Raw genomic sequence first — 15,157 nt, 5'->3', positions numbered from 1 at the left:
CGCTAGTGGTGAGACCTTGCCTTGGTGGCTTGGTGGCTCAGCATGCTTGAGAGCTTGTCTTGGTGACTTGGTACCTCAAGATCCATGACCTGAAGAGTCATGCCAACCGAGAGCATATCCTTTGTAGAGCTCCAACATGGACTAGGAGTGACATTCATGCCATCGATACTACGAGATAAAAATACCTTGTGTTGAGTTGTCTCTCTACATTTTTTACGTTTTCGCATTTACATACTTACAGTTTACCTTTCTAGAGTAGGTTGCAATCCTTTTAAGAGGTAAATTAGACATACTAGATAAACCTAGAGCACATTTAGATAGAAATTGAGATAGGATTATCTTGTGAAGTTTTTGGAGCCAATTTGGTTTAGATTTCTAAGTGTTCTAATTCACCCTCCCCTCTTAGGACATCACCGTTCCTCACACCAAGGGACATGATGTTCTCTTAGCGGTGCTAAGAACCTCAGAGTACCCAAGTCGAGTGCGAGGTGTATCTAGTTCCTAGGACTAGAAATACGGCTTTCCCAAAGATCTCAAAATGTACAAGAAGAGGAAGAGGTCGGGTGTAGTGGACGTGGATGCATTGTCACAGGACAACACCTAGAATGTTTATGCAAACATCATGCAAACACTTGCAGCACGGGGAATAGAGATTTCCATCCTAAAGGAAGCTAGCCTAGGAACTACACAGAAGAGTAACTGTGCCTCCAAGGAGGTCGATCAACCAGTAGCTGACGTGACTGAGCCAGATACGAGTGACCTACTAGATGGTGGGTATCAAATGGAGGCTGCAAGGGACCAGGTGCTTCTAGACGTCCATATCTTCCATACGGTCCCGATACGTGCTTGCTAAGCTGTGGTTATGGTGGACATGGTATATAGCAATGCCACCCATCACGTGTTGGAGCTCCCCCTCCCCTCAAATGATGAAGTCACAACTTTGGGTGAAGCTCTTCGTCAAAGGATCCAGTGGAAGAGGGGAGACATCGTTGTCTCCATTGCATCTCAGTCTGGACGAGCTTCAAGTGCACCGCTGCCATGTCCCTCACTTCCAGAGAATCCAACTTCACTGCCTTGTCCTCCTCATCTGGCAGCCTCGCTTCCAGCTTCTATTTCATCTCCCCTAAAGAATCCAAAGAAAAAGGAAAAGGGAATGGGGAAGAAAGGCTCTAAGAAGCAGATGGCAAAGAAATCAAAGGCCATTGTACCGGCGAAGAAGTCCACAGCTATTGGAGAAGCGTGAACTAGTGCCCACACAAAATTCAAATATGGGAAGCCCTTGATGATGGTAGATGACCTAACAAGGGCAGGACAAGCATGTGTCGGCCTACATAGTTACTACAAGCAGACTTGTAGAGATACCAAGGCTCAATCCATAGTCATACAGTATAAACGACGTCACTTATTAACTAAAGATTGTTTCTTCCTTGTGGGTTTCATTGACTTATATGACCTCTTCAACCTTGATGTCATGGATGTATCGTTATTACGAATCTTCACATTGTAAGTCCCTTAAAACTGGATATTTATTAATTAATACCACTAAGTCTTGAATCTAACTATTTTCTTATATGTAGACACTTGATCAAAGAAACGAAGAAGGAGTCCATCAGATTTATTGACCTCGAGGCCATTTCAGTGTCAGTCATCAAAGCGCATGGCAATTACGCTGTGAACTGTAGCCAGGACAATGCAATACTATTCCAAAATGGACTACCTATTGGGCACCTACAATACCGGTGGTCACCGGATCTTACTGGTCATTTGCCTCAAGTAGAACTTGGTGTGGCACGTCGACTCATCAAGACTAGTAGGACCAAAAGGCAAACCAGGAGAGCATGATTACAGCCCTGTAAAAGAACTTCTCAACGTGTAAGTTCTGATTGGCTTAGTTCACATATTTAACTTTTCTAACTTTCAAATGTTCTCTAATCAATCCCTCTTTATGCAAGACTTTTGACAAGTACCTTCGAGCTGATCCTGACTACAACGCGAAAGGCGGTCGTAGACTGACACACAAGACTGGATTCGCAGCAAATGTTACAAAACAAATTACCAAATGCTCTCTGTTGATGTTCTTTTTCTTTTGATCTAATAGTAATTTTTTTTTTCTATAGTGCTACCAACAACCATCGGGTAACGCCTGCGGATTCTATGTTATGTACATCATGCTCCTAATCACTATCCGAGTAAAGGATATCAAATCTCCCGATGTAAGTTCAATACAGGATTATTCATAACTAATTTTAGTAATTTGTTAATTCCATGATAATATGATATTGGTCATGCGCCAAATTATGCAGGATTATGAGGCTTGTTTTTTCGATGATGGTGTACTCCTGGGGATTCGACAACGGATCACCGAGTTCATAATGTCTGAAGTCATCAACTCAGATGGCTAGTTCTACTGTAGAAACCCTATGTCATGAGGTCTTACGTAATATTGAGTGATTATAACTTTATAACTTGTGATTCTATGATGAATTGATTGGAACTTTGTAACCTTTACGATTCTATGATGAAGTGAGTTCTTATATAATTGTGTTTGTCAATATGGATATGGATGCATTTCTGTTGTTTGCAGTGAGAAGATGGCTGCTAAATTCTAGCTATGCACCAGGATGCAGCCAGAAAATAGGAGAAACCTACAGGGGGTGAGGTTAATACATAAGTGACGAGTACCTGTCACTAATGTGTTTCTTCCTAGCATATGGGAGATGCACATCGATGACGTGTGCAGACCATTAACCATCACTTGTGACATAAAGAAAAGTGCCATGTAATCTCTTCACCCGTCACTTATGTATTTACATAAGTGATGGGTGACACCAATAACCTGTCACTTCTGTGTTAACATTAGCGACGGGTAACCCTATAAGCCATCACTAATGTGTTTCTGCTCAGCACATGGAAGACGTATGTCAGTGACAGGTCACTATTATGACCCATCACTAATATGGTAATTAGTGACGGGTTATGTGACGGGTCATAACCCGTTAATGACCTCTTATTAGTGACACGTTCGGGGTGACAGGTGTGTTACCTGTCACTAATGATGGTTATCACCCGTCACTGATATGCTTTTTTTTTCACGTTGTAATAGATACAAATAAGTGCAGATGCTCTCAAGGCTCAGGAAAGATTGTCTCATTTTGCTATTTTTAGAGAGGTTGCAAAAGGTTGGAAGGCTGCTAGTGTAATACTATGAATAATCTATGTATATATAGACAATATATTCCTTTATATGGTAACAACACTTCTTACTGAAAACATATCAATTAATTTCTTTCTTCCATTGCTAGTACTCGTAATTTACTGAAAGCAAGTAGATTTTAATTACTTAACTGTGTTGCATGGAAATTACCTTACGAGTCTGAGCACAAATGGAGAACATAATTAGATATTACTAGACATACATAAAGATAGGTCATTTAGGGTCGTGCAGCTTATTGACAACACTAAGCTAGGTCTGTTGTGACAACCCCTAGGACATATACTATTATAGAACCAAGTTTTATACACAGATTGTACACATTAAAATGCTAACCACACACGAGGAATCAGAAAATAATTTGAAAACCGGCACCTGCTTATGGTCTCCTATTAATCATACCCCAACTTCTTGTTTTTTTCCAACAATGATAACAAGGGAGTCCTGAATACAAGGGCATATGATATAACTTCAAGAAACATAGGAAGAGAAACATGCATGGTCGTAGTCAAAGCTGTCCCACAAAGCTATGGCCCCCCTCTGTCTCTCTCTCATCAACTAAAGCCCATGTCCAATCATTTAGCTCCATATCATACACCCAAGAGATCTAGAGAGAGAGCGTGAGAGAGAGACCTAGCGAGCAACGTTAGCATTAGCACACTTCTGAGATGCCAACTCATCTGGCACACTATTTTGAGTATTGTCCAATCTTTAGTTACCATTAATTTAATTTCTCAAATAACGTATAATGCTCAATGCAAGTTCTCAAGAAACAAATACCAGAAAACAAGAACAAAGCCTATTTGTTTAATATGTTTAATTTGAGACAAGAAATGAAACAATTTCCGAACAGAAGAAATCAGCTAGCTAGCTAGATATGACAGCAATCAGATCAGGTTTCCAACTAGAATTGTTGCAATGGAACAGTAACAGGAGCTAACATCAGGCTACAGCTAAGAACTCTTCCCCAGGCTTCATTCCTCCTTTGGAGCAGACTCCCAGGCATCATATAAAAGGAGCAAGTGGGCACCTTTGCACCCCTGGCCAGGAACAAAGCTGGTACGCGAAAACCGGGCGATGCCTGTTACCTACCATCTCCCTCACATCACCATCATCGTCGTTGTCGTCGATCAGTCTCATTCTATATCTCGCCTTACCGCCACGAATTCACATCATTTTCTTCACTCTCCAACTCTCATCTTGCCTCCACAATGCATGAATGATTAATTCTTTCCTGATCAATGACTCCAGCTAGCTAATAGGTTGGCGGTCACTGTGTGCGCGGCGGCTGCAGTGCGGGATTTAAGCCCACCACCTGGCCATGCCGGTCCAGGAGCTCCCTTGCCAGCGCCTGCAGGTCGCCGCCATCCATTGTGCCGCCACCGCCCCTGCTAGAGCCCTCTCCCATCCGTACATATTGCTGTTGCTGAAGCTGCTGCTGCTGGTGTTGCTGTACCTGTTGCTGCTGGAAGGCCCACTGGGACTGCGTCTGCGGGTCGAAGAGCATTAACGGATCGACGTTGGCCGGGATGTTGGACGACGAAGGCAGGTCGGAAACGGAGAACGAGGCGTTCATCGGCATCTCGGGCTGCGCAGCAAAGGGCGGCGGCGATGGCAGCTCCATCGTGGTCAGATGCGATTGCAGGTAGGAGAGCTCGTTCTGGAGGTTCACCACCTGTGGAGGAAGATGACATGAATCAAACAATAGTAATTAGCTTGACGAAATAAGATATGTTGGAAACTTGAAATCAGATCTTTATATAATGTGATCAAAACAAGAGAGATATATATATACACCATAATGAAAAAGAAAAGAATGATCATATGTCTCGAAAAAGGGAGCTGGGTGGGTGGAAGCCACTTATTCTAGGAGTACTAGAGATTGATGCTAGGCCTCAATTCCCTTTTATCTATTACAGTGTGAGGAAACCAAGCAAAGGATTGGAAAATCCTCATAATCAGAATGGCAAATGTATGCAGATGCAATAGATGGAGACCATCATCAAAGAAAGAATCGGAGGGGTAGACGATGGAATTGATGAGATGTGCACATAATGTAACAGAAAGTCCCCTCCAAATTAACTCTGCTGGCTGGCTTGCTTCTGTTGCCCACCTTGCTTGGCTTCCTAGCCTTTCTTCCTCCCCAAAAGAAGCTCCCATGCCTTCCTTGAGAAAAAGACGCATCCCCAAAACAAAACCCCCCAAAAAAGGAAACCTGAAGTGCAACTTCCCAAAGCAACAACTCAAGATCCATAACCATGATCATAATCTCCAAATGACCATATATAGATCGTGATGATGAGGCGACGACAACGATGATGGTCATGATTACATACTCCATCGATCCATGGAGATACACACCTGTTGCTGCAGGGCGAAGATGTGGGAGATGCAGCCGTAGACGGGGTCGCGGAGGCGCGCCTGGGCCTCGTAGCAGACGGTGACGACGGCGTCGAGACGCTTGTGGGGTGGGATCTGGAGGAGCAGCTTGGACACGTTGCTGGCGCCGAACACCTTGTGCACCGCCGCGAAGTGCGCCGCGCCCTGATCCGAGTCGAAGTAGGGAGCGAAGATGCACCCGCTCACGCACTTGCGACGCAGGAACTTGCACGCCCCGCACGGCCCGCCGCTTCCACCGGCGCCTCCTGCTCCGGCAGCACCGCCGCCGCCGCTAGGCCCGCCAGCGCCGCCGCTGCCCGCACACGCGCCGATGACCGAAGAGCTCATGGCTCCTGGCCCCCTACTTGCTATGTTCTTGATTAGTCTTGCCTCCTGCTTCTGTTGCGTAGTGTTAAAACAAGTAAGAATGGCGAGAGCTCAAGTAAGGAGAGAAATGAGGGGAAGGGTTTACAGATATAGACGGGGAGGGAGGGCAAAGATGTCAAATGCACAAACAAGAGGAGGGAGGGCAAATTTGTCCCATTGGTGAAGGGTGGTGTGTGTATTAATTACTAGAAGGCTAGTAATGGCGTTTTAATTACTATCTAATTTGTTTCTATCTTTTCTTGGTTGCTGCTTGAAATTCTTTACGTCTGTCTATCTACTGGTTTTCAATGCGTGCTTCTTTTTGTGCCGCCTTATTGATGAGACTTTAAAGCCAAGGCACGAAGGGTTGCAATGGCGCCTACACTTAGCAATCTGTACTTGCTAGCCGAGGAGAAGACCGGATCAATAATGCAATTGCACCCATCCTCTCTCTCTCTCTCGCCGCCCTCCTCCCGCGTTTATTTTCTGTGTCTGAAAGTAGCACCACGCCACTCTTGAAGAGTCTCGTCGCACACACTCCCTCCCATGTGATCCTAACATGACATTCTTCCATCCATACGCTATACAAGGATCATTTCTTAATGCCGGTGGTTTCATTGAGATGGATTTTGGTTAAAGGTTCTGTTGTTACCACTTGCAGTCACATGCAATATATGTTTTAACAAAAAATATTGATCCATATTGTAAGGAAAAGTGCATATGTTAACAAACTGTTATACTACAAGTTAGTCACTTATTTTGCTACTGGTCATAGACAGGGTTTTATTTACCCGTAGCAGAAATTTATTGAGGGTTACCGATAAACGGGATTTTTGGATTTATCAAAATTCTATCGGTGATAAACAAATTTTTCGATCAAAATTCAGAAAAAAAATAGCTCAATTTCTTAAGAAAATAACATTGATTGTCTCCAAACCATTTGACAGAAAAAACTACACATAATAATATAGAAAATAGATTAGGGTTAGACAGGGCCGCGGGAGTGATTTTTTGTCCAACTCGGGTAGCTGGTAGGAATTTAAAAAAATAAAAAATTTGGATGATAAAGAAATTATCGGGCCCACTGATAAAAAATTTGGATGATAAAAAATTTCATATGTAGCATCCACTGCAAGCACATTGTTGGCGTGAGACAGCCCGTATTTTCCGCGTTTATGTTAAGCAACAATTAACTTATCCTTATTTGGCGTCAAAAATTATGCGGTCCAATTTAGCTGCACTGCCAAAAAATCCATAGTCGTTTATGGCAGCAATTTAGTAGTACCATCAATTGAGCCCGTTACTATTTGTAAGATATGCGACGGGCGCAGATATCATGTGATGAGAAGGCGCTCTATATATAATTTGTATTAAAATTTAAGCAATGTATAGTGTGATCCAAGTTGTATCTACAAGGTTAAATATGAAAGAACATAGGTATGTCTCTATGCCATTGGTTTAGCAATACCACAGAATGAGGTGGATATAAAACATAATGATAATTTGTCCTAAAAAAGCAAAGTATGACAGAACCTATTTTGTATCTGCAGTTCCAAATTACATAAAATATTGGTAAAATCTATGGCATCAATTTAACGATACCACAGAGTGAGAGGTCTTGTGTAGTTCCCACAATATAGAACATATATCACCCAACCTGGGTGGAATGCTATGGGTGGTCTTCCTGCGCATAGTTAAGTAGAAAACACCTAAAATTAAACAGTGAATAAGCTCATCACTTTATGCTTTAAAATTACGCAGCCCACTTTAGAACGCTGCACTGCCAGTCCATTTATGCCATATTACGATAACACACAGCATTATAATCATCACAATATGTAAGAATTTTACTAACAGTGCATAACATTTAAATAGTTAGTGGACATATAAGCTATACTCGATAAGTAGACCATTCTGTGGTACATATAACCGAATTGCAAACATAGATAGCACCCAACATGATAGGTGCGCGACGGTCGACTTCCGAAATTGCCTTTGGATAAATCTACTAAAGTTAATTTGTGTTAAAAAAATATATGTGGTGTACCCGCAATCCATTATTTGGCTGCAGCATTGCCAAATAATATTAAACACACGAAGCCTCAACAACATTGATTTAATAATAACACAGAGCAAGGTCGACATCTTGCAATATGAAGAATTTTTTTTGTAGCCATATATAGCACCCATTGTGCATAGATGGCATGTGATGGGCGGGCTTCCCTGACAGAATGATGGAGAATCCCTTACATTGGTTGGCACTAAAGATTATGCAGTGTACCGCGTAATAACCAATTTTGCTGGACTTCCAAATAATATAAAACTGTAGGTTTTCTATGTGGCGTCAATTTATGGATAACACTAGCGCGCGCACACGCACATGCACACCCACACACACTCACACACACTGCGGCATCCAAATACTTTTAGCATCTAAAATAGTTGAAGGACTTGAGATATTATACTATATTTGACCGAGTTACCCACTTTGCTGCACTGCCAAAGAACTATAAATTATAGGTCATCCCTGCGGTATCAATTTAATTGGGGTTAACAACTTTGCAGCCTATTTTGAACCTGCACTGTCCGAAAAAAAAAACCATAAGTCATCTTTGTGTCATCAACTTGCAAAAAAGCCAAGTGAGGTTGATTATAATCCTTGTAATATGCAACGATTTTTGAACCATGTATAGCATTTTAAGTTGTTATTGCACATCTAAGATATATATCCTCTGATTAATAAGATTATTCTTTGCAACATGGAACAGACTTTTTCGAACTATGGAACAGACTATTCGAACTATATATAGCACCCAATGTAGGTGGTGTGATAGACAAGCATTCTGCACATAGTTTAGGAGAAAAATCTAATGTTAACTTGTGTCAAAATAATTATGTATCGCATGATCAATTTTATCCGCACTGCAAATTAATATAAAGAGATAGGCCGGCTCCATGGCATTATTTAACAGTCCAAAAAAGTGTGTGCTCCATTTTAGCTTTATTGTCAAATAATATCAACAGATAGGTCGGCTCTATGGCATCAATTTAACATTACCAGAAATTAAGTTCAATATAAATCTCGCAATATATAACAGATTTTTTAACCATATTATAGCCCTCTTGTGTGTGAATGGCGCGAGGGGCACGCAGCTCACTATGTATGATTTGTGTACAAAATTAAGCAACGTACCTCACAATCAATTTTTAAGATGCATTTGTCGAACAATATAAAAAACATATGTTTATCTCTATGGCAATCATTTAGCGATACATCAAAATGAGATCGATTTAGAACACGGAACACTAATTTGTGTTAAAACTGCAATGTAATCATTGATCCATATAGTTATGAAAGGTAGATATGTTAACAAAACTGATGTACGAAAGTCAGTCACAAGTTTGGCTGTATGTCACAACAGGAGTACCAATTCTTGGATGCATCCACTGTGACGGTGTGGTTGGCGTGAGACAGCACGTACTTTTCGTGTATCTATTAAGCAGAGAATAATCTCATAACTTGGTGTTGATTTTATTAGATGTACTTGGTGTTGAAAAATTAGAAAGTCCATTTTAGCTATACTCTGATAACTAGACTGTTCTTTGGTGCATGTCACCGACATTTCAAAAACTATATATAGCACCCAACACGACAGGTGTGTGACGATCGACTTCCTACGCACAGCTGAGGAGAACCCTACTAACATTAGCTTGTGCTAAAATATATGTGGTGTACCATGTGATCTAAATAATATATAATTAAAATAGGCTGGCTATAAATTTAACAGCACCTAAAAGTGTGTGATCCATTTTAGCTTTATTGCTAGTACATAATATAAAAATGGAGGTCGGCTCTATGGCATCGATTTAACAGATTCAGAAATTGAGTTCGATATATAGCAATGTACAGCAAATTTTCGTAACCATATTATAACCCCCTTGTGCATGAATAGAGTGTGCGACAGCCGAGTAGGCTCCTTATGTGATCTGTGTCAAAAATTAAGTAACGTACCACACAATCAATTTTTCAGCTGCATTTGTTAAACAATGTAAAACCGATATTTTCTCTATTGAAATGTTTTAACGAATACGACAAAATGAGATCACTTTAGATTACCTAGCATAATTTATGTTAAAAACACATTTGATAATTATGAGAGCACAATTCACGTGCAATTAATGGCCCGATTTTCTGTGTGCAGCTAAGGAGAAAATATTGATCCACATAGATAGGAAATGTACATATATATTATAACACTGATGTACGAATGTCAGTCAGAACAGGAGTACCAATTCTTCGTAGCATCCACTGTGAGGGCGCAGTTGGCGTGAGATGGCACCAACTTCCATGTATATATTAAGTAGAGAATAATCTATCATTACTTGGTACAGTCCATTTTACCTGCACTGCCAAAAAAATCCATTGTTGTCTTTATGTCATTTCAACTCTAGCACAGTGTATTATGTTGCAATGTAACTTGTCTCTGCACTGTGTCACGTGATCCATTTTATCTGCATTGCTGAATAATATAAAGAGATATATCGGCTCTGTGGCATTAATTTAACTATCCCAAAAAGTGTGTGATCCATTTTAGCTTTATATCCAAATAATATCGAAAAATAGATTGGCTCTATGGCATCAATTTATTAACGGTACCAGAAATTGAATATTCTCACTATATGTAACAGAGTTTGTTTTAACCATATTATAGCTGCCTTTGTGCGTTGATGGCATGCAATGGACAGGCTCCCTACGTATTGTTAAAAATTGAACAATGTATCGTCCATTCCATTTTGTAGGTGCATGATAAACAATATAAAAGCATAGGTTCATCTCTGTGGCATTGATTAAATGCCACAGAATGACATCAATACAGAATTCCTATTATTAACTTGTGTTGAAATTTGCGAGTACTACTGCACAATCCATTTTGTAGCTTCATTGCCAAATAACATAAACATAGGTAATCTCTATGGCATCAATTTAACGATACCAGAGAGTGAGATCAACGTAGTTCTCACAATATGTAATAGATTGTGCTTGTCATGTATAGCATCCACTGTGTGCCTGGTGGTGTGAGGTGGGCGAGCTCACTGAATATAGTTAAAAAAATAGAACACCTAACATTTATTCTGTTAAAAATGACGCAATGTAACCCATACTCCATTTTGCGTCATTGCCAAATAATAAGAAAACATAGGTACCCTCTATGGCATCAATTTAGTGTAATCTAATAGTTTGCACTAAAAGTTACGCAGTGTACTGGGTAACCCAATTTGGCGCACTTCCAAATATTAGAAAATTGCCAGTTGTCTCCGTGGCATCAATTTAAGAATAAATATATGGGATGTGGTACATTATACTTCTCACAATATTATACAAAGGACTTTACTAAACATTTTTGGCATCTAAAATTGTCGGTGGACTTAAGGTATATCTGATACAAATAATATTGGTCGCAAGTACATTATATATAACTGATACATAAGTAGAACACAAGTGTCACAATACCATATCATCTCTAAATGCACTGGCTAATAAGCTTGCCAGATGTAATTAGTAGTTAACCTTTCTCAGTGTTTCATAAGCTCTAGTCATAGACAGCTTCTGGACTCTTCAGAGCACAGGTGAGGAGAGTAATGTTGCCGCCGCTGCTACTCATCATGTTCGTTACATCCGTTACAAATGGGCACGACAGTCACCATCTGTATCCGGAAAACGTCGCCGCGGTCGCGTGAATTTCGAGGTACACCCCATACATGCATGCCTAACCAGACACGCATGAGAATCACCACGAAGGCGTGAGCTTCTTAGACGCTTCACCGTCCGTTACAGACTTTATGCTTAATTTGTTCGATATGGTTATATGCATTTGACCAAGAACGTGAATGTACATGTATAAGACGATCATCTTTTCTGTTGTATTCGACAAGTAAATTTGAGATGTAGCTCGCTTGTGCATGCATGTTAGCTAGATAGGTAGAGCTTGTCATGGACAGTGTGATCACTGTAGAGATAGCATGAGAGGTGAGAGTGCGTAGGAAGAACCCCCCCCCCCCCCGGCTCTCGGTGCATGTGAGATCTATCGTCCACCTGGACGGGCTAGCTGGCTAAGAAATTTGCTTGACCATCTTTTCACTCCTCACCTTTTGTGACCCTAACAAATCTACATCACTAGTAACACCTGGGCCGATGGCATCTACACATATTTTCCATTATTGATCGAACTATACACAGCATATGTTAAAACATTGTTCTAGCCCTCAATTTTTCCAGTGTATAAAATTTGTATCAAATATTTGAGGCATTGTTATATATATAACATAACGAAGTGACTCCAGAAAAAAGGGAGGTCGTCAAGAGATTATCGTTCAAAATTTTCCGATTAGTACCAGAAATATCAACATCTAACCTTTCGAAAATTTTCAAAGAAAGATAAATATGTCTATAATTTTTTTGTGTGAATATTAGTGAATTCAAAAAAGGCTTCAAAATAGAGTTAGATAAGTGGCTTGAAAATAGAAAAGGACATTAATGTATTTAAAATGCGCGAAAAGGAACCGAAAATCCAATTAAGACATTCTTTTACTTGTTCAAAGCATAAATAGATGTTACCGGAAAAATCAGATAACCGACTGCTGTTGCTGTTGGAGGGGGTTGATCTATCTAGTAAAAAGAAGTGTCATTTTGGACATTGATGGTCCTCCAATGTAACTTTAGTCGGTGTGTGTAATTTATTTATCAACACATATTTTTCATATTATTTTGAAATCTTCAAACTATATTGTTTAAAAGAAGTGTCATTGAGGAATAAAGTTTAAAGAATATGTCTTACCTAAAAAGGCACTTTCTTGTGACCGGAGGGAGTCATACTTCAACTAGAAGGACATACAATTGAGATCATGAATTTGGTCTTGCATTTGTCTTCAGACTTTTTGTCCTTTTCAAAACGCAAAAGGCATCAGTTGCTGAAACTTTAGTCTGAGATTTAGGAGAAACTGTTGGATGCAAGCTCCAGAAGACATGGTAAGAATTAACAAAAGCTGTAACGTAGCTTTCTTCTTGGAGCAACTTCAATGTGATGTGCTCCGAAATGTCAAAATATTATATGGGTACCAGCATACCACCTGCAAGTAACCGTCAAACGAGTATGAACTGTGTACGGTTGATCAGTTTTTCTTGTGCCTTCAATTGATCCATATAATTTAAGTCACGGCTCTCGGCAATTGCAAGCCACTGGTTCTGTGTATTGATCAGGAGACCTCTGTCATGTGGTGCTGCATGCCCTGGCAGCTACTTCACAGTAACTAGTTTCGTGCAGCCGTACACATCCAAATGTTACCATTCATTTTTGTGGTCTACAACTTTATTATGAGCATACGAATTGGTATAGAGAACTATGTAGGTAGGACCATACGTAGACAGTACCACGGGATAGAACTAACTAGGAATGAAACCTGCACCTTTTCTTTTTGAACTGAGAAACCCGCACTTAGTTGCGGAAATTTAATTATTGGACTCTTATGGAAACTTCATGTTATCAGTGATCGAAGGATATGCTTATGTCCAGTTGGCATTCCAACTAAAGTTATCCATGGACAGTTGTGGTCCCACTTGCTTTTTTACAGTTTTAGTATCTTTTGAAAATAATACATCATACTCTCTCTCTTCAAGAATGGAAGGCGTATTTTGTTTCGAAAATGTCAAATTTCATAAGTTTTGACCCAGAATTAGGCAAATTATATGCATGTTTACTATATAAATTTTGTTTTAATAGATCTGTATTTGAAATTACTTTTAATATGGTGTTGATTTTATAGCAATTGATAATATATTATAAGAGTAATTATCGGTCAAAGTTTACTTTTAATAATCTTTTTAAAACAAAATACGCCTTACAATCTTGAATGGAGGGAGTAGGTTCTAGATGATGTGGTAAGTTTTCCTTATAAACATTTGCGCCCAATACTTATGAATCAGACGACAATGATACTACAATATATAATGCAACACTCCGTTGGCAAGCCCCTCCGTTGGACGGCTTAGTGGTGTCTATGGTGGGCTTGATCTGTGATTTACTTGTTTTCAAAGCCCATGTAACAAATAATGTCGTCCAATTTTAGTTGTTTTTTTCAACACCTGGTTACAGATATGAGATACGTGTTCCTGCTTTTCGTTGCAGAGCACAATATGTAAAAATGCTACTTCTTTAGGTAGAGTGACACGGGGTAAATTGGCGTGTGTACGACAGAGCAGTCAAACCGAAATAATGGATCAGCAGGCTTTTATTGACGCCCTATTAGCATTTTTTATTTCTGGTTTATCTATTTTTGTTCATAGTTTGATTTTCATTACAACTTTCTAGAATAGCCGATAACTTGGGTTAAACCAATACACCTTCACCTACACCTAGCTATCATAGTATAGGAAGCACCAATAGAGCGCTTCTGCATCTTTGATCACTAGACCCACGCTGCTTTTTTAGGGCAAGTTTATGGTTACAATTGTACGCTGTGCTGTCAAATATAGTATTCCGGGAATATTAATTCTGGTAAGATTTTGCTGTTATGTATGACTCCTACAAAAATGCTTCTAGCTACTGCACCATGCAAATCATTAAAATTAATTATTTTTGAGAAGCCAGCCAAACAGAGACTTAACTTGGCGATACCTTTAGTACACAGAGGACAACATTTTTTCCCCTCTCAATTTTAATCTTAAAATACACTACATTTGAAGATACCATGATATCCAAATCTGTCGTGTTCAAAAGTAAAATAAAAATGTTATATCCAAGTTCTACCATGGAACTGAGCATGACTAGAAGTTAGACCATCTCTAATGGCTTCCCTTCGCAAGTCTCGTTTCTTTCGTCAAGGCATTTTCGTTCCTTTCAACGCTCCAACGACTTTCCCTTTACGAAGGATTTTTCTCTTCTTTTTTTTCACGAATTCTTTGAAAATGAAACTATTGGAGATGAGGAAAAATAAAAGACATAAAAACAGGAAGAGGAATCAAAAAGAAAACGAAATGAAGAGAATATGATTAGAGATGGTCTTAGATAATCCCTATTTCACATTCACACATAACAAGTCGAATGTACATGGAACAAGGTATGACCTAGAAAGCCATTTAATTACACACTGAGTCATATAAGTGCCAGAACTGATAAAGGTAGTGTAGGAAAGTTAACATATCAA

At 39.7% G+C, this 15,157-nt stretch overlaps 1 protein-coding gene across 1 annotated transcript; it reads right to left on the bottom strand.

Moving 5' to 3' along the window:
* Positions 1-4,059: 4,059 nt before the first annotated feature.
* LOC133907885 (LOB domain-containing protein 30-like) lies at positions 4,060-5,938 on the bottom strand. Its single transcript, XM_062349987.1, has 2 exons — positions 5,573-5,938; positions 4,060-4,886 (listed from the first exon to the last, which is right to left on the bottom strand). The coding sequence occupies exons 1-2, from the start codon at positions 5,936-5,938 to the stop codon at positions 4,482-4,484; spliced, it is 771 nt and encodes a 256-aa protein (XP_062205971.1). The 3' UTR covers positions 4,060-4,481.
* Between the last annotated feature and the right edge of the window lie 9,219 nt (positions 5,939-15,157).

Source organism: Phragmites australis, chromosome 24, assembly GCF_958298935.1.
Source record: "Phragmites australis chromosome 24, lpPhrAust1.1, whole genome shotgun sequence".
NCBI classification, from domain to species: domain Eukaryota; kingdom Viridiplantae; phylum Streptophyta; class Magnoliopsida; order Poales; family Poaceae; genus Phragmites; species Phragmites australis.
This window is presented reverse-complemented; position numbering and strand designations above follow the sequence as displayed.